The following is a 14,503-nucleotide window of genomic DNA, read 5'->3' as shown; positions in this document are numbered from 1 at the left end:
TACCTGTCAGTTCTAACACAGATTAGACAGATCAGCCTGGGTACCAGTCTAGTTCTAACACAGATTAGACAGATCAGCCTGGGTACCTGTCTAGTTCTAACACAGATTAGACAGATCAGCCTGGGTACCAGTCTAGTTCTAACACAGATTAGACCAGCCTGGGTACCTGTCTAGTTCTAACACAGATTAGACAGATCAGCCTGGGTACCTGTCTAGTTCTAACACAGATTAGACAGATCAGCCTGGGTACCTGTCTAGTTCTAACACAGATTAGACAGATCAGCCTGGGTACCTGTCTACTAACACAGTTTAGACAGATCAGCCTGGGTACCTGTCTACGAACACAGATTAGACTGATCAGCCTGGGTACCAGTCTACTAACACAGATTAGACAGATCAGCCTGGGTACCAGTCTACTAACACAGATTAGACAGATCAGCCTGGGTACCTGTCTACTTCTAACACAGATTAGACAGATCAGCCTGGGTACCTGTCTAGTTCTAACACAGATTAGACAGATCAGCCTGGGTACCTGTCTAGTTCTAACACAGATTAGACAGATCAGCCTGGGTACCTGTCTAGTTCTAACACAGATTAGACAGATCAGCCTGGGTACCTGTCTACTAACACAGATTAGACAGATCAGCCTGGGTACCTGTCTAGTTCTAACACAGATTAGACCAGCCTGGGTACCTGTCTACTAACACAGATTAGACAGATCAGCCTGGGTACCTGTCTACTAACACAGATTAGACAGATCAGCCTGGGTACCTGTCTAGTTCTAACACAGATTAGACCAGCCTGGGTACCTGTCTACTAACACAGATTAGACAGATCAGCCTGGGTACCTGTCTAGTTCTAACACAGATTAGACAGATCAGCCTGGGTACCTGTCTAGTTCTAACACAGATTAGACAGATCAGCCTGGGTACTGTCTAATAAACACAGATTAGACCAGCCTGGGTACCTGTCTACTAACACAGATTAGACAGATCAGCCTGGGTACCTGTCTAGTTCTAACACAGATTAGACAGATCAGCCTGGGTACCTGTCTACTAACACAGATTAGACAGATCAGCCTGGGTACCTGTCTACTAACACAGATTAGACAGATCAGCCTGGGTACCTGTCTACGAACACAGATTAGACAGATTAGACTGGGTACCTGTCTAGTTCTAACACAGATTTTACAGATCAGCCTGGGTACCTGTCTAGTTCTAACACAGATTAGACAGATCAGCCTGGGTACCTGTCTACGAACACAGATTAGACAGATCAACCTGGGTACCTGTCTACGAACACAGATTAGACAGATCAGCCTGGGTACCTGTCTACTAACACAGATTAGACAGATCAGCCTGGGTACCTGTCTAGTTCTAACACAGATTAGACAGATCAGCCTGGGTACCTGTCTAGTTCTAACACAGATTAGACAGATCAGCCTGGGTACCTGTCTAGTTCTAACACAGATTAGACAGATCAGCCTGGGTACCTGTCTAGTTCTCACACAGATTAGACAGATCAGCCTGGGTACCTGTCTACGAACACAGATTAGACAGATCAGCTTGGGTACCTGTCTACTAACACAGATTAGACAGATCAGTCTGGGTACCTGTCTAGTTCTAACACAGATTAGACAGATCAGCCTGGGTACCAGTCTGCTAACACAGATTAGACAGATCAGCCTGGGTTCCTGTCTAGTTCTAACACAGATTAGACAGATCAGCCTGGGTACCTGTCTAGTTCTAACACAGATTAGACAGATCAGCCTGGGTTCCTGTCTAGTTCTAACAGAGATTAGACAGATCAGCCTGGGTACCTGTCTAGTTCTAACACAGATTAGACAGATCAGCCTGGGTACCTGTCTAGTTCTAACACAGATTAGACAGATCAGCCTGGGTTCCTGTCTAGTTCTAACAGAGATTAGACAGATCAGCCTGGGTACCTGTCTACTAACACAGATTAGACAGATCAGCCTGGGTACCTGTCTAGTTCTAATACAGATTAGACAGATCAGCCTGGGTACCTGTCTAGTTCTAACAGAGATTAGACAGATCAGCCTGGGTACCTGTCTACTAACACAGATTAGACAGATCAGCCTGGGTACCTGTCTACTAACACAGATTAGACAGATCAGCCTGGGCACCTGTCTAGTTCTAACACAGATTAGACAGATCAACCTGAGTACCTGTCTAGTTCTAACACAGATTAGACAGATCAGCCTGGGTACCTGTCTAGTACGAACACAGATTAGACAGATCAGCCTGGGTACCTGTCTACTAACACAGATTAGACAGATCAGCCTGGGTACCTGTCTACGAACACAGATTAGACAGATCAGCCTGGGTACCTGTCTACTAACACAGATTAGACAGATCAGCCTGGGTACCTGTCTACGAACACAGATTAGACAGATCAGCCTGGGTACCTGTCTACTAACACAGATTAGACAGATCAGCCTGGGTACCTGTCTACTAACACAGATTAGACAGATCAGCCTGGGTACCTGTCTAGTTCTAACACAGATTAGACAGATCAGCCTGGGTACCTGTCTAGTTCTAACACAGATTAGACAGATCAGCCTGGGTACCTGTCTACTAACACAGATTAGACAGATCAGCCTGGGTACCTGTCTACTAACACAGATTAGACAGATCAGCCTGGGTACCTGTCTACGAAACACAGATTAGACTTATCAGCCTGGGTACCTGTCTACTAACACAGATTAGACAGATCAGCCTGGGTACCTGTCTAGTTCTAACACAGATTAGACATCAGCCTGGGTACCTGTCTAATAACACAGATTAGACAGATCAGCCTGGGTACCTGTCTAGTTCTAACACAGATTAGACAGATCAGCCTGGGTACCTGTCTACTAACACAGATTAGACAGATCAGCCTGGGTACCTGTCTAGTTCTAACACAGATTAGACTGATCAGGCCGGCTACCAGTCTACGAACACAGATTAGACAGATCAGCCTGGGTACCTGTCTACTAACACAGATTAGACAGATCAGCCTGGGTACCTGTCTAGTTCTAACACAGATTAGACTGATCAGCCCGGGTACCAGTCTAGTTCTAACACAGATTAGACTGATCAGCCTGGGTACCTGTCTAGTTCTAACACAGATTAGACTGATCAGCCTGGGTACCTGTCTACTAACACAGATTAGACAGATCAGCCTGGGTACCTGTCTACTAACACAGATTAGACAGATCAGCCTGGGTACCTGTCTACTAACACAGATTAGACAGATCAGCCTGGGTACCAGTCTAGTTCTAACACAGATTAGACAGATCAGCCTGGGCACCTGTCTACTAACACAGATTAGACAGATCAGCCTGGGTACCTGTCTACTAACACAGATTAGACAGATCAGCCTGGGTACCTGTCTAGTTCTAACACAGATTAGACAGATCAACCTGAGTACCTGTCTAGTTCTAACACAGATTAGACAGATCAGCCTGGGTACCTGTCTACTAACACAGATTAGACAGATCAGCCTGGGTACCTGTCTACTAACACAGATTAGACAGATCAGCCTGGGTACCTGTCTACTAACACAGATTAGACAGATCAGCCTGGGTACCTGTCTAGTTCTAACACAGATTAGACAGATCAGGCCGGCTACCAGTCTACTAACACAGATTAGACAGATCAGCCTGGGTACCTGTCTACTAACACAGATTAGACAGATCAGGCCGGGTTCCAGTCTACTAACACAGATTAGACAGATCAGCCTGGGTACCTGTCTACTAACACAGATTAGACAGATCAGCCTGGGTACCTGTCTACTAACACAGATTAGACAGATCAGCCTGGGTACCTGTCAGATCAGTACCTTCTAACACAGATTAGACAGATCAGCCTGGGTACCTGTCTAGTTCTAACACAGATTAGACAGATCAGCCTGGGTACTAGTTCTAACACAGATTAGACAGATCAGCCTGGGTACCTGTCTACTAACACAGATTAGACAGATCAGCCTGGGTACCTGTCTACTAACACAGATTAGACAGATCAGCCTGGGTACCTGTCTAGTTCTAACACAGATTAGACAGATCAGCCTGGGTACCTGTCTAGTTCTAACACAGATTAGACAGATCAGCCTGGGTACCTGTCTACTAACACAGATTAGACAGATCAGCCTGGGTACCTGTCTAGTTCTAACACAGATTAGACAGATCAGCCTGGGTACCTGTCTACTAACACAGATTAGACAGATCAGCCTGGGTACCTGTCTAGTTCTAACACAGATTAGACAGATCAGCCTGGGTACCTGTCTACTAACACAGATTAGACAGACCAGCCTGGGTACCTGTCTAGTTCTAACACAGATTAGACAGATCAGCCTGGGTACCTGTCTACTAACACAGATTAGACAGATCAGCCTGGGTACCAGTCTAGTTCTAACACAGATTAGACAGATCAGCCTGGGTACCTGTCTAGTTCTAACACAGATTAGACAGATCAGCCTGGGTACCTGTCTAGTTCTAACACAGATTAGACAGATCAGCCTGGGTACCAGTCTAGTTCTAACACAGATTAGACAGATCAGCCTGGGTACCTGTCTAGTTCTAACACAGATTAGACAGATCAGCCTGGGTACCAGTCTAGTTCTAACACAGATTAGACCAGCCTGGGTACCTGTCTAGTTCTAACACAGATTAGACAGATCAGCCTGGGTACCTGTCTAGTTCTAACACAGATTAGACAGATCAGCCTGGGTACCTGTCTAGTTCTAACACAGATTAGACAGATCAGCCTGGGTACCTGTCTACTAACACAGATTAGACAGATCAGCCTGGGTACCTGTCTACGAACACAGATTAGACTGATCAGCCTGGGTACCAGTCTACTAACACAGATTAGACAGATCAGCCTGGGTACCAGTCTACTAACACAGATTAGACAGATCAGCCTGGGTACCTGTCTACTAACACAGATTAGACAGATCAGCCTGGGTACCTGTCTAGTTCTAACACAGATTAGACAGATCAGCCTGGGTACCTGTCTACTAACACAGATTAGACAGATCAGCCTGGGTACCTGTCTAGTTCTAACACAGATTAGACAGATCAGCCTGGGTACCTGTCTAGTTCTAACACAGATTAGACAGATCAGCCTGGGTACCTGTCTAGTTCTAACACAGATTAGACAGATCAGCCTGGGTACCTGTCTAGTTCTAACACAGATTAGACAGATCAGCCTGGGTACCTGTCTAGTTCTAACACAGATTAGACCAGCCTGGGTACCTGTCTACTAACACAGATTAGACAGATCAGCCTGGGTACCTGTCTACTAACACAGATTAGACAGATCAGCCTGGGTACCTGTCTAGTTCTAACACAGATTAGACCAGCCTGGGTACCTGTCTACTAACACAGATTAGACAGATCAGCCTGGGTACCTGTCTAGTTCTAACACAGATTAGACAGATCAGCCTGGGTACCTGTCTAGTTCTAACACAGATTAGACAGATCAGCCTGGGTACCTGTCTAATAACACAGATTAGACCAGCCTGGGTACCTGTCTACTAACACAGATTAGACAGATCAGCCTGGGTACCTGTCTAGTTCTAACACAGATTAGACAGATCAGCCTGGGTACCTGTCTAGTTCTAACACAGATTTTACAGATCAGCCTGGGTACCTGTCTAGTTCTAACACAGATTAGACAGATCAGCCTGGGTACCTGTCTACGAACACAGATTAGACAGATCAACCTGGGTACCTGTCTACGAACACAGATTAGACAGATCAGCCTGGGTACCTGTCTACTAACACAGATTAGACAGATCAGCCTGGGTACCTGTCTAGTTCTAACACAGATTAGACAGATCAGCCTGGGTACCTGTCTAGTTCTAACACAGATTAGACAGATCAGCCTGGGTACCTGTCTAGTTCTAACACAGATTAGACAGATCAGCCTGGGTACCTGTCTAGTTCTAACACAGATTAGACAGATCAGCCTGGGTACCTGTCTACGAACACAGATTAGACAGATCAGCCTGGGTACCTGTCTACTAACACAGATTAGACAGATCAGTCTGGGTACCAGTCTAGTTCTAACACAGATTAGACAGATCAGCCTGGGTACCAGTCTACTTCTAACACAGATTAGACAGATCAGCCTGGGTTCCTGTCTAGTTCTAACACAGATTAGACAGATCAGCCTGGGTACCTGTCTAGTTCTAACACAGATTAGACAGATCAGCCTGGGTTCCTGTCTAGTTCTAACAGAGATTAGACAGATCAGCCTGGGTACCTGTCTAGTTCTAACACAGATTAGACAGATCAGCCTGGGTACCTGTCTAGTTCTAACACAGATTAGACAGATCAGCCTGGGTACCTGTCTAGTTCTAACACAGATTAGACAGATCAGCCTGGGTACCTGTCTACTAACACAGATTAGACAGATCAGCCTGGGTACCTGTCTACTAACACAGATTAGACAGATCAGCCTGGGTACCTGTCTAGTTCTAACACAGATTAGACAGATCAGCCTGGGTACCTGTCTACTAACACAGATTAGACAGATCAGCCTGGGTACCTGTCTACTAACACAGATTAGACAGATCAGCCTGGGCACCTGTCTAGTTCTAACACAGATTAGACAGATCAACCTGAGTACCTGTCTAGTTCTAACACAGATTAGACAGATCAGCCTGGGTACCTGTCTACTAACACAGATTAGACAGATCAGCCTGGGTACCTGTCTACTAACACAGATTAGACAGATCAGCCTGGGTACCTGTCTACTAACACAGATTAGACAGATCAGCCTGGGTACCTGTCTACTAACACAGATTAGACAGATCAGCCTGGGTACCTGTCTACTAACACAGATTAGACAGATCAGCCTGGGTACCTGTCTACTAACACAGATTAGACAGATCAGCCTGGGTACCTGTCTACTAACACAGATTAGACAGATCAGCCTGGGTACCTGTCTAGTTCTAACACAGATTAGACAGATCAGCCTGGGTACCTGTCTACTAACACAGATTAGACAGATCAGCCTGGGTACCTGTCTAGTTCTAACACAGATTAGACAGATCAGCCTGGGTACCTGTCTAGTTCTAACACAGATTAGACAGATCAGCCTGGGTACCTGTCTACTAACACAGATTAGACAGATCAGCCTGGGTACCTGTCTACTAACACAGATTAGACAGATCAGCCTGGGTACCTGTCTACTAACACAGATTAGACAGATCAGCCTGGGTACCTGTCTACTAACACAGATTAGACAGATCAGCCTGGGTACCTGTCTAGTTCTAACACAGATTAGACAGATCAGCCTGGGTACCTGTCTAATAACACAGATTAGACAGATCAGCCTGGGTACCTGTCTAGTTCTAACACAGATTAGACAGATCAGCCTGGGTACCTGTCTACTAACACAGATTAGACAGATCAGCCTGGGTACCTGTCTAGTTCTAACACAGATTAGACTGATCAGGCCGGGTACCTGTCTAGTTCGAACACAGATTAGACAGATCAGCCTGGGTACCTGTCTAGTTCTAACACAGATTAGACTGATCAGCCTGGGTACCAGTCTAGTTCTAACACAGATTAGACTGATCAGCCTGGGTACCTGTCTAGTTCTAACACAGATTAGACAGATCAGCCTGGGTACCAGTCTAGTTCTAACACAGATTAGACAGATCAGCCTGGGTACCTGTCTAGTTCTAACACAGATTAGACAGATCAGCCTGGGTACCTGTCTACTAACACAGATTAGACAGATCAGCCTGGGTACCTGTCTAGTTCTAACACAGATTAGACAGATCAGCCTGGGTACCTGTCTACTAACACAGATTAGACAGATCAGCCTGGGTACCTGTCTACTAACACAGATTAGACAGATCAGCCTGGGTACCTGTCTAGTTCTAACACAGATTAGACAGATCAGCCTGAGTACCTGTCTAGTTCTAACACAGATTAGACAGATCAGCCTGGGTACCTGTCTACTAACACAGATTAGACAGATCAGCCTGGGTACCTGTCTACTAACACAGATTAGACAGATCAGCCTGGGTACCTGTCTACGAACACAGATTAGACAGATCAGCCTGGGTACCTGTCTACTAACACAGATTAGACAGATCAGCCTGGGTACCTGTCTACTAACACAGATTAGACAGATCAGCCTGGGTACCTGTCTAGTTCTAACACAGATTAGACAGATCAGCCTGGGTACCTGTCTAGTTCTAACACAGATTAGACAGATCAGCCTGGGTACCTGTCTACTAACACAGATTAGACAGATCAGCCTGGGTACCTGTCTAGATTAGACAGATCACAGATTAGTTCTAACACAGATTAGATCAGCCTGGGTACCTGTCTACTAACACAGATTAGACAGATCAGCCTGGGTACCTGTCTAGTTCTAACACAGATTAGACAGATCAGCCTGGGTACCTGTCTAGTTCTAACACAGATTAGACAGATCAGCCTGGGTACCTGTCTAGTTCTAACACAGATTGATCAGCCTAGTCTCTAACACAGATTAGACAGATCAGCCTGGGTACCAGTCTAGTTCTAACACAGATTAGACAGATCAGCCCGGTACCTGTCTAGTTCTAACACAGATTAGACAGATCAGCCTGGGTACCAGTCTACTAACACAGATTAGACAGATCAGCCTGGGTACCAGTCTAGTTCTAACACAGATTAGACAGATCAGCCTGGGTACCTGTCTAGTTCTAACACAGATTAGACAGATCAGCCTGGGTACCAGTCTACTAACACAGATTAGACTGATCAGCCTGGGTACCTGTCTACTAACACAGATTAGACAGATCAGCCTGGGTACCTGTCTACTAACACAGATTAGACAGATCAGCCTGGGTACCTGTCTACTAACACAGATTAGACAGATCAACCTGGGTACCTGTCTACTAACACAGATTAGACAGATCAACCTGAGTACCTGTCTACTAACACAGATTAGACAGATCAGCCTGGGTACCAGTCTAGTTCTAACACAGATTAGACAGATCAGCCTGGGTACCTGTCTACTAACACAGATTAGACAGATCAGCCTGGGTACCTGTCTACGAACACAGATTAGACAGATCAGCCTGGGTACCTGTCTACTAACACAGATTAGACAGATCAGCCTGGGTACCTGATCTACGAACACAGATTAGACAGATCAGCCTGGGTACCTGTCTACTAACACAGATTAGACAGATCAGCCTGGGTACCTGTCTACTAACACAGATTAGACAGATCAGCCTGGGTACCTGTCTACTAACACAGATTAGACAGATTAGACTGGGTACCTGTCTACTAACACAGATTAGACAGATCAGCCTGGGTACCTGTCTACTAACACAGATTAGACAGATCAGCCTGGGTACCTGTCTACTAACACAGATTAGACTGATCAGCCTGGGTACCTGTCTAGTCTCTAACACAGATTAGACAGATCAGCCTGGGTACCTGTCTAGTTCTAACACAGATTAGACAGATCAGCCTGGGTACCAGTCTAACACAGTTCTAACACAGATTAGACAGATCAGCCTGGGTACCTGTCTAGTTCTAACACAGATTAGACAGATCAGCCTGGGTACCTGTCTAGTTCTAACACAGATTAGACAGATCAGCCTGGGTACCTGTCTACTAACACAGATTAGACAGATCAACCTTCTGTCTACTAACACAGATTAGACAGATCAGCCTGGGTACCTGTCTAGTTCTAACACAGATTAGACAGATCAGCCTGGGTACCTGTCTACTAACACAGATTAGACAGATCAGCCTGGGTACCTGTCTAGTTCTAACACAGGTTAGACAGATCAGCCTGGGTACCTGTCTAGTTCTAACACAGATTAGACAGATCAGCCTGGGTACCAGTCTAGTTCTAACACAGATTAGACAGATCAGCCTGGGTACCTGTCTAGTTCTAACACAGATTAGACAGATCAGCCTGGGTCTACTAACACAGATTAGACAGATCTGGGTAGTCTACTAACACAGATTAGACAGATCAGCCTGGGTACCTGTCTAGTTCTAACACAGATTAGACAGATCAGCCTGGGTACCTGTCTACTAACACAGATTAGACAGATCAGCCTGGGTACCTGTCTAGTTCTAACACAGATTAGACAGATCAGCCTGGGTACCAGTCTAGTTCTAACACAGATTAGACAGATCAGCCTGGGTACCAGTCTACTAACACAGATTAGACAGATCAGCCTGGGTACCTGTCTACTAACACAGATTAGACAGATCAGCCTGGGTACCTGTCTAGTTCTAACACAGATTAGACAGATCAGCCTGGGTACCTGTCTAGTTCTAACACAGATTAGACAGATCAGCCTGGGTACCTGTCTACTAACACAGATTAGACAGATCAGGCCGTGTTCCAGTCTACTAACACAGATTAGACAGATCAGCCTGGGTACCAGTCTAGTTCTAACACAGATTAGACAGATCAGCCTGGGTACCTGTCTAGTTCTAACACAGATTAGACAGATCAGCCTGGGTACCTGTCTACTAACACAGATTAGACAGATCAGCCTGGGTACCTGTCTACTAACACAGATTAGACAGATCAGCCTGGGTACCTGTCTACTAACACAGATTAGACAGATCAGCCTGGGTACCTGTCTACTAACACAGATTAGACAGATCAGCCTGGGTACCTGTCTACTAACACAGATTAGACAGATCAGCCTGGGTACCTGTCTACTAACACAGATTAGACAGATCAGCCTGGGTACCTGTCTAGTTCTAACACAGATTAGACAGATCAGCCTGGGTACCTGTCTACCTAACACAGATTAGACAGATCAGCCTGGGTACCAGTCTACTAACACAGATTAGACAGATCAGGCCGGGTACCTGTCTAGTTCTAACACAGATTAGACAGATCAGCCTGGGTACCAGTCTACTAACACAGATTAGACAGATCAGCCTGGGGGTTCTAACACAGATTAGACAGATCAGCCTGGGTACCAGTCTACTAACACAGATTAGACAGATCAGCCTGGGTACCTGTCTAGTTCTAACACAGATTAGACAGATCAGCCTGGGTACCTGTCTAGTTCTAACACAGATTAGACAGATCAGCCTGGGTATCTGTCTAGTTCTAACACAGATTAGACAGATCAGCCTGGGTACCTGTCTAGTTCTAACACAGATTAGACAGATCAGCCTGGGTACCTGTCTACTAACACAGATTAGACAGATCAGACTGGGTACCTGTCTAGTTCTAACACAGATTAGACAGATCAGCCTGGGTACCTGTCTAGTTCTAACACAGATTAGACAGATCAGCCTGGGTACCTGTCTACTAACACAGATTAGACAGATCAGCCTGGGTACCTGTCTAGTTCTAACACAGATTAGACAGATCAGCCTGGGTACCTGTCTAGTTCTAACACAGATTAGACAGATCAGCCTGGGTACCTGTCTACTAACACAGATTAGACAGATCAGCCTGGGTACCTGTCTAGTTCTAACACAGATTAGACAGATCAGCCTGGGTACCTGTCTAGTTCTAACACAGATTAGACAGATCAGCCTGGGTACCTGTCTACTAACACAGATTAGACAGATCAGCCTGGGTACCTGTCTAGTTCTAACACAGATTAGACAGATCAGCCTGGGTACCTGTCTAGTACTAACACAGATTAGACAGATCAGCCTGGGTACCTGTCTAGTTCTAACACAGATTAGACAGATCAGCCTGGGTACCTGTCTACTAACACAGATTAGACAGATCAGCCTGGGTACCTGTCTACTAACACAGATTAGACAGATCAGCCTGGGTACCTGTCTAGTTCTAACACAGATTAGACAGATCAACCTGGAGTACCTGTCTAGTTCTAACACAGATTAGACAGATCAGCCTGGGTACCTGTCTACTAACACAGATTAGACAGATCAGCCTGGGTACCTGTCTACTAACACAGATTAGACAGATCAGCCTGGGTACCTGTCTAGTTCTAACACAGATTAGACAGATCAGCCTGGGCACCTGTCTACTAACACAGATTAGACAGATCAGCCTGGGTACCTGTCTACTAACACAGATTAGACAGATCAGCCTGGGTACCTGTCTAGTTCTAACACAGATTAGACAGATCAGCCTGGGTACCTGTCTAGTTCTAACACAGATTAGACAGATCAGCCTGGGTACCAGTCTAGTTCTAACACAGATTTGACAGATCAACCTGGGTACCTGTCTAGTTCTAACACAGATTAGACAGATCAGTCTGGGTACCAGTCTACTAACACAGATTAGACAGATCAGCCTGGGTACCTGTCTAGTTCTAACACAGATTTGACAGATCAGCCTGGGTACCTGTCTAGTTCTAACACAGATTAGACAGATCAGCCTGGGTACCAGTCTACTAACACAGATTAGACAGATCAGCCTGGGTACCCTAGTTCTAACACAGATTAGACAGATCAGCCACCTGTCTAGTTCTAACACAGATTAGACAGATCAGCCTGGGTACCTGTCTACTAACACAGATTAGACAGATCAGCCTGGGTACCTGTCTACTAACACAGATTAGACAGATCAGCCTGGGTACCTGTCTAGTTCTAACACAGATTAGACAGATCAGCCTGGGTACCTGTCTAGTTCTAACAGAGATTAGACAGATCAGCCTGGGTACCAGTCTAGTTCTAACACAGATTAGACAGATCAGCCTGGGTACCTGTCTAGTTCTAACACAGATTAGACAGATCAACCTGGGTACCTGTCTAGTTCTAACACAGATTAGACAGATCAGCCTGGGTACCTGTCTAGTTCTAACACAGATTAGACAGATCAACCTGGGTCTGTAATGTAACATTGGACCAGACTAAGGCATGTTGGCCTCCCTGGTCTGATGTTCCTTGGACCAGGCTAAGGCATGTTGGCCTCCCTGGTCTGATGTCCATGTTCCTTGGACCAGACTAAGGCATGTTGGCCTCCCTGGTCTGATGTTCCTTGGACCAGACTAAGGCATGTTGGCCTCCCTGGTCTGATGTTCCTTGGACCAGACTAAGGCATGTTGGCCTCCCTGGTCTGATGTTCCTTGGACCAGACTAAGGCATGTTGGCCTCCCTGGTCTGATGTCCCTTGGACCAGACTAAGGCATGTTGGCCTCCCTGGTATGATGTTCCTTGGACCAGGCTAAGGCATGTTGGCCTCCCTGGTCTGATGTCCATGTTCCTTGGACCAGACTAAGGCATGTTGGCCTCCTTGTCTGATGTCCATGTTCCTTGGACCAGACTAAGGCATGTTGGCCTCCCTGGTCTGATGTCCATGTTCCTTGGACCAGACTAAGGCATGTTGGCCTCCCTGGCCTGATGTTCCTTGGACCAGACTAAGGCATGTTGGCCTCCCTGGTCTGATGTCCATGTTGACCTCTCTGGTCTGATGTCCATGTTGACCTCTCTGGTCTGATGTCCATGTTGGCCTCTCTGGTCTGATGTCCATGTTGGCCTCTCTGGTCTGATGTCCATGTTGACCTCTCTCTGGTCTGATGTCCATGTTGACCTCTCTGGTCTGATGTCCATGTTGACCTCTCTGGTCTGATGTCCATGTTGACCTCTCTGGTCTGATGTCCATGTTGACCTTTCTGGTCTGATGTCCATGTTGACCTCTCTGGTCTGATGTCCATGTTGACCTCTCTGGTCTGATGTCCATGTTGACCTCTCTGGTCTGATGTCCATGTTGACCCCTCTGGTCTGATGTCCATGTTGACCTCTCTGGTCTGATGTCCATGTTCCAGGTGGCAGCTGGTAAGCTGGATGACCATTTTCCTCTGGTGGTGTGGCAGACCGGGTCAGGAACTCAGTCCAACATGAACGTCAACGAGGTGATCAGCAACAGGGCCATCGAGATCCTCGGAGGGAAGCTGGGGAGCAAGGACCCTGTTCACCCCAACGACCACGTCAACAAAAGCCAGGTGGGCTAACCATTCAGAAACGCTTTCTCATTTCATACTAAATGTTGAAGAAGGAAATACTGTTTTTCACCCAGATAGAAGTAGCTAGTTTTATTTGGACCCTCAGAAGGGTAACAGACTGTAGCGTTTGCCCTCAGGAGGGTAACAGACTGTAGCGTTTGCCCTCAGAAGGGTAACAGACTGTAGCGTTTGCCCTCAGAAGGGTAACAGACTGTAGCGTTTGCCCTCAGAAGGGTAACAGACTGTAGCGTTTGCCCTCAGAAGGGTAACAGACTGTAGCGTTTGCCCTCAGAAGGGTAACAGACTGTAGCGTTTGCCCTCAGAAGGGTAACAGACTGTAGCGTTTGCCCTCAGGAGGGTAACAGACTGTAGCGTTTGCCCTCTAAAGGGTAACAGACTGTAGCGTTTGCCCTCAGGAGGGTAACAGACTGTAGCGTTTGCCCTCAGGAGGGTAACAGACTGTAGCGTTTGCCCTCAGGAGGGTAACAGACTGTAGCGTTTGCCCTCAGGAGGGTAACAGACTGTAGCGTTTGCCCTCTAAAGGGTAACAGACTGTAGCGTTTGCCCTCAGAAGGGTAAC

The 14,503-nt window shown here is 46.4% G+C and overlaps 1 protein-coding gene across 1 annotated transcript in view; it reads left to right on the top strand.

The window, feature by feature from the left end:
• Positions 1–13,750: 13,750 nt before the first annotated feature.
• Positions 13,751–14,503, top strand: part of LOC135530740 (fumarate hydratase, mitochondrial-like) — a 41,734-nt gene continuing 40,981 nt past the window's right edge. The window contains 1 exon segment of the mRNA XM_064958941.1: positions 13,751–13,923. Coding sequence (XP_064815013.1) covers positions 13,819–13,923 — 105 coding nt within the window. The 5' untranslated portion in view covers positions 13,751–13,818.

The sequence above is a fragment of the Oncorhynchus masou genome, unplaced genomic scaffold, assembly GCF_036934945.1.
Source record: "Oncorhynchus masou masou isolate Uvic2021 unplaced genomic scaffold, UVic_Omas_1.1 unplaced_scaffold_1408, whole genome shotgun sequence".
In the NCBI taxonomy this organism is placed as follows: Eukaryota; Metazoa; Chordata; class Actinopteri; order Salmoniformes; family Salmonidae; genus Oncorhynchus; species Oncorhynchus masou.
This window is presented reverse-complemented; position numbering and strand designations above follow the sequence as displayed.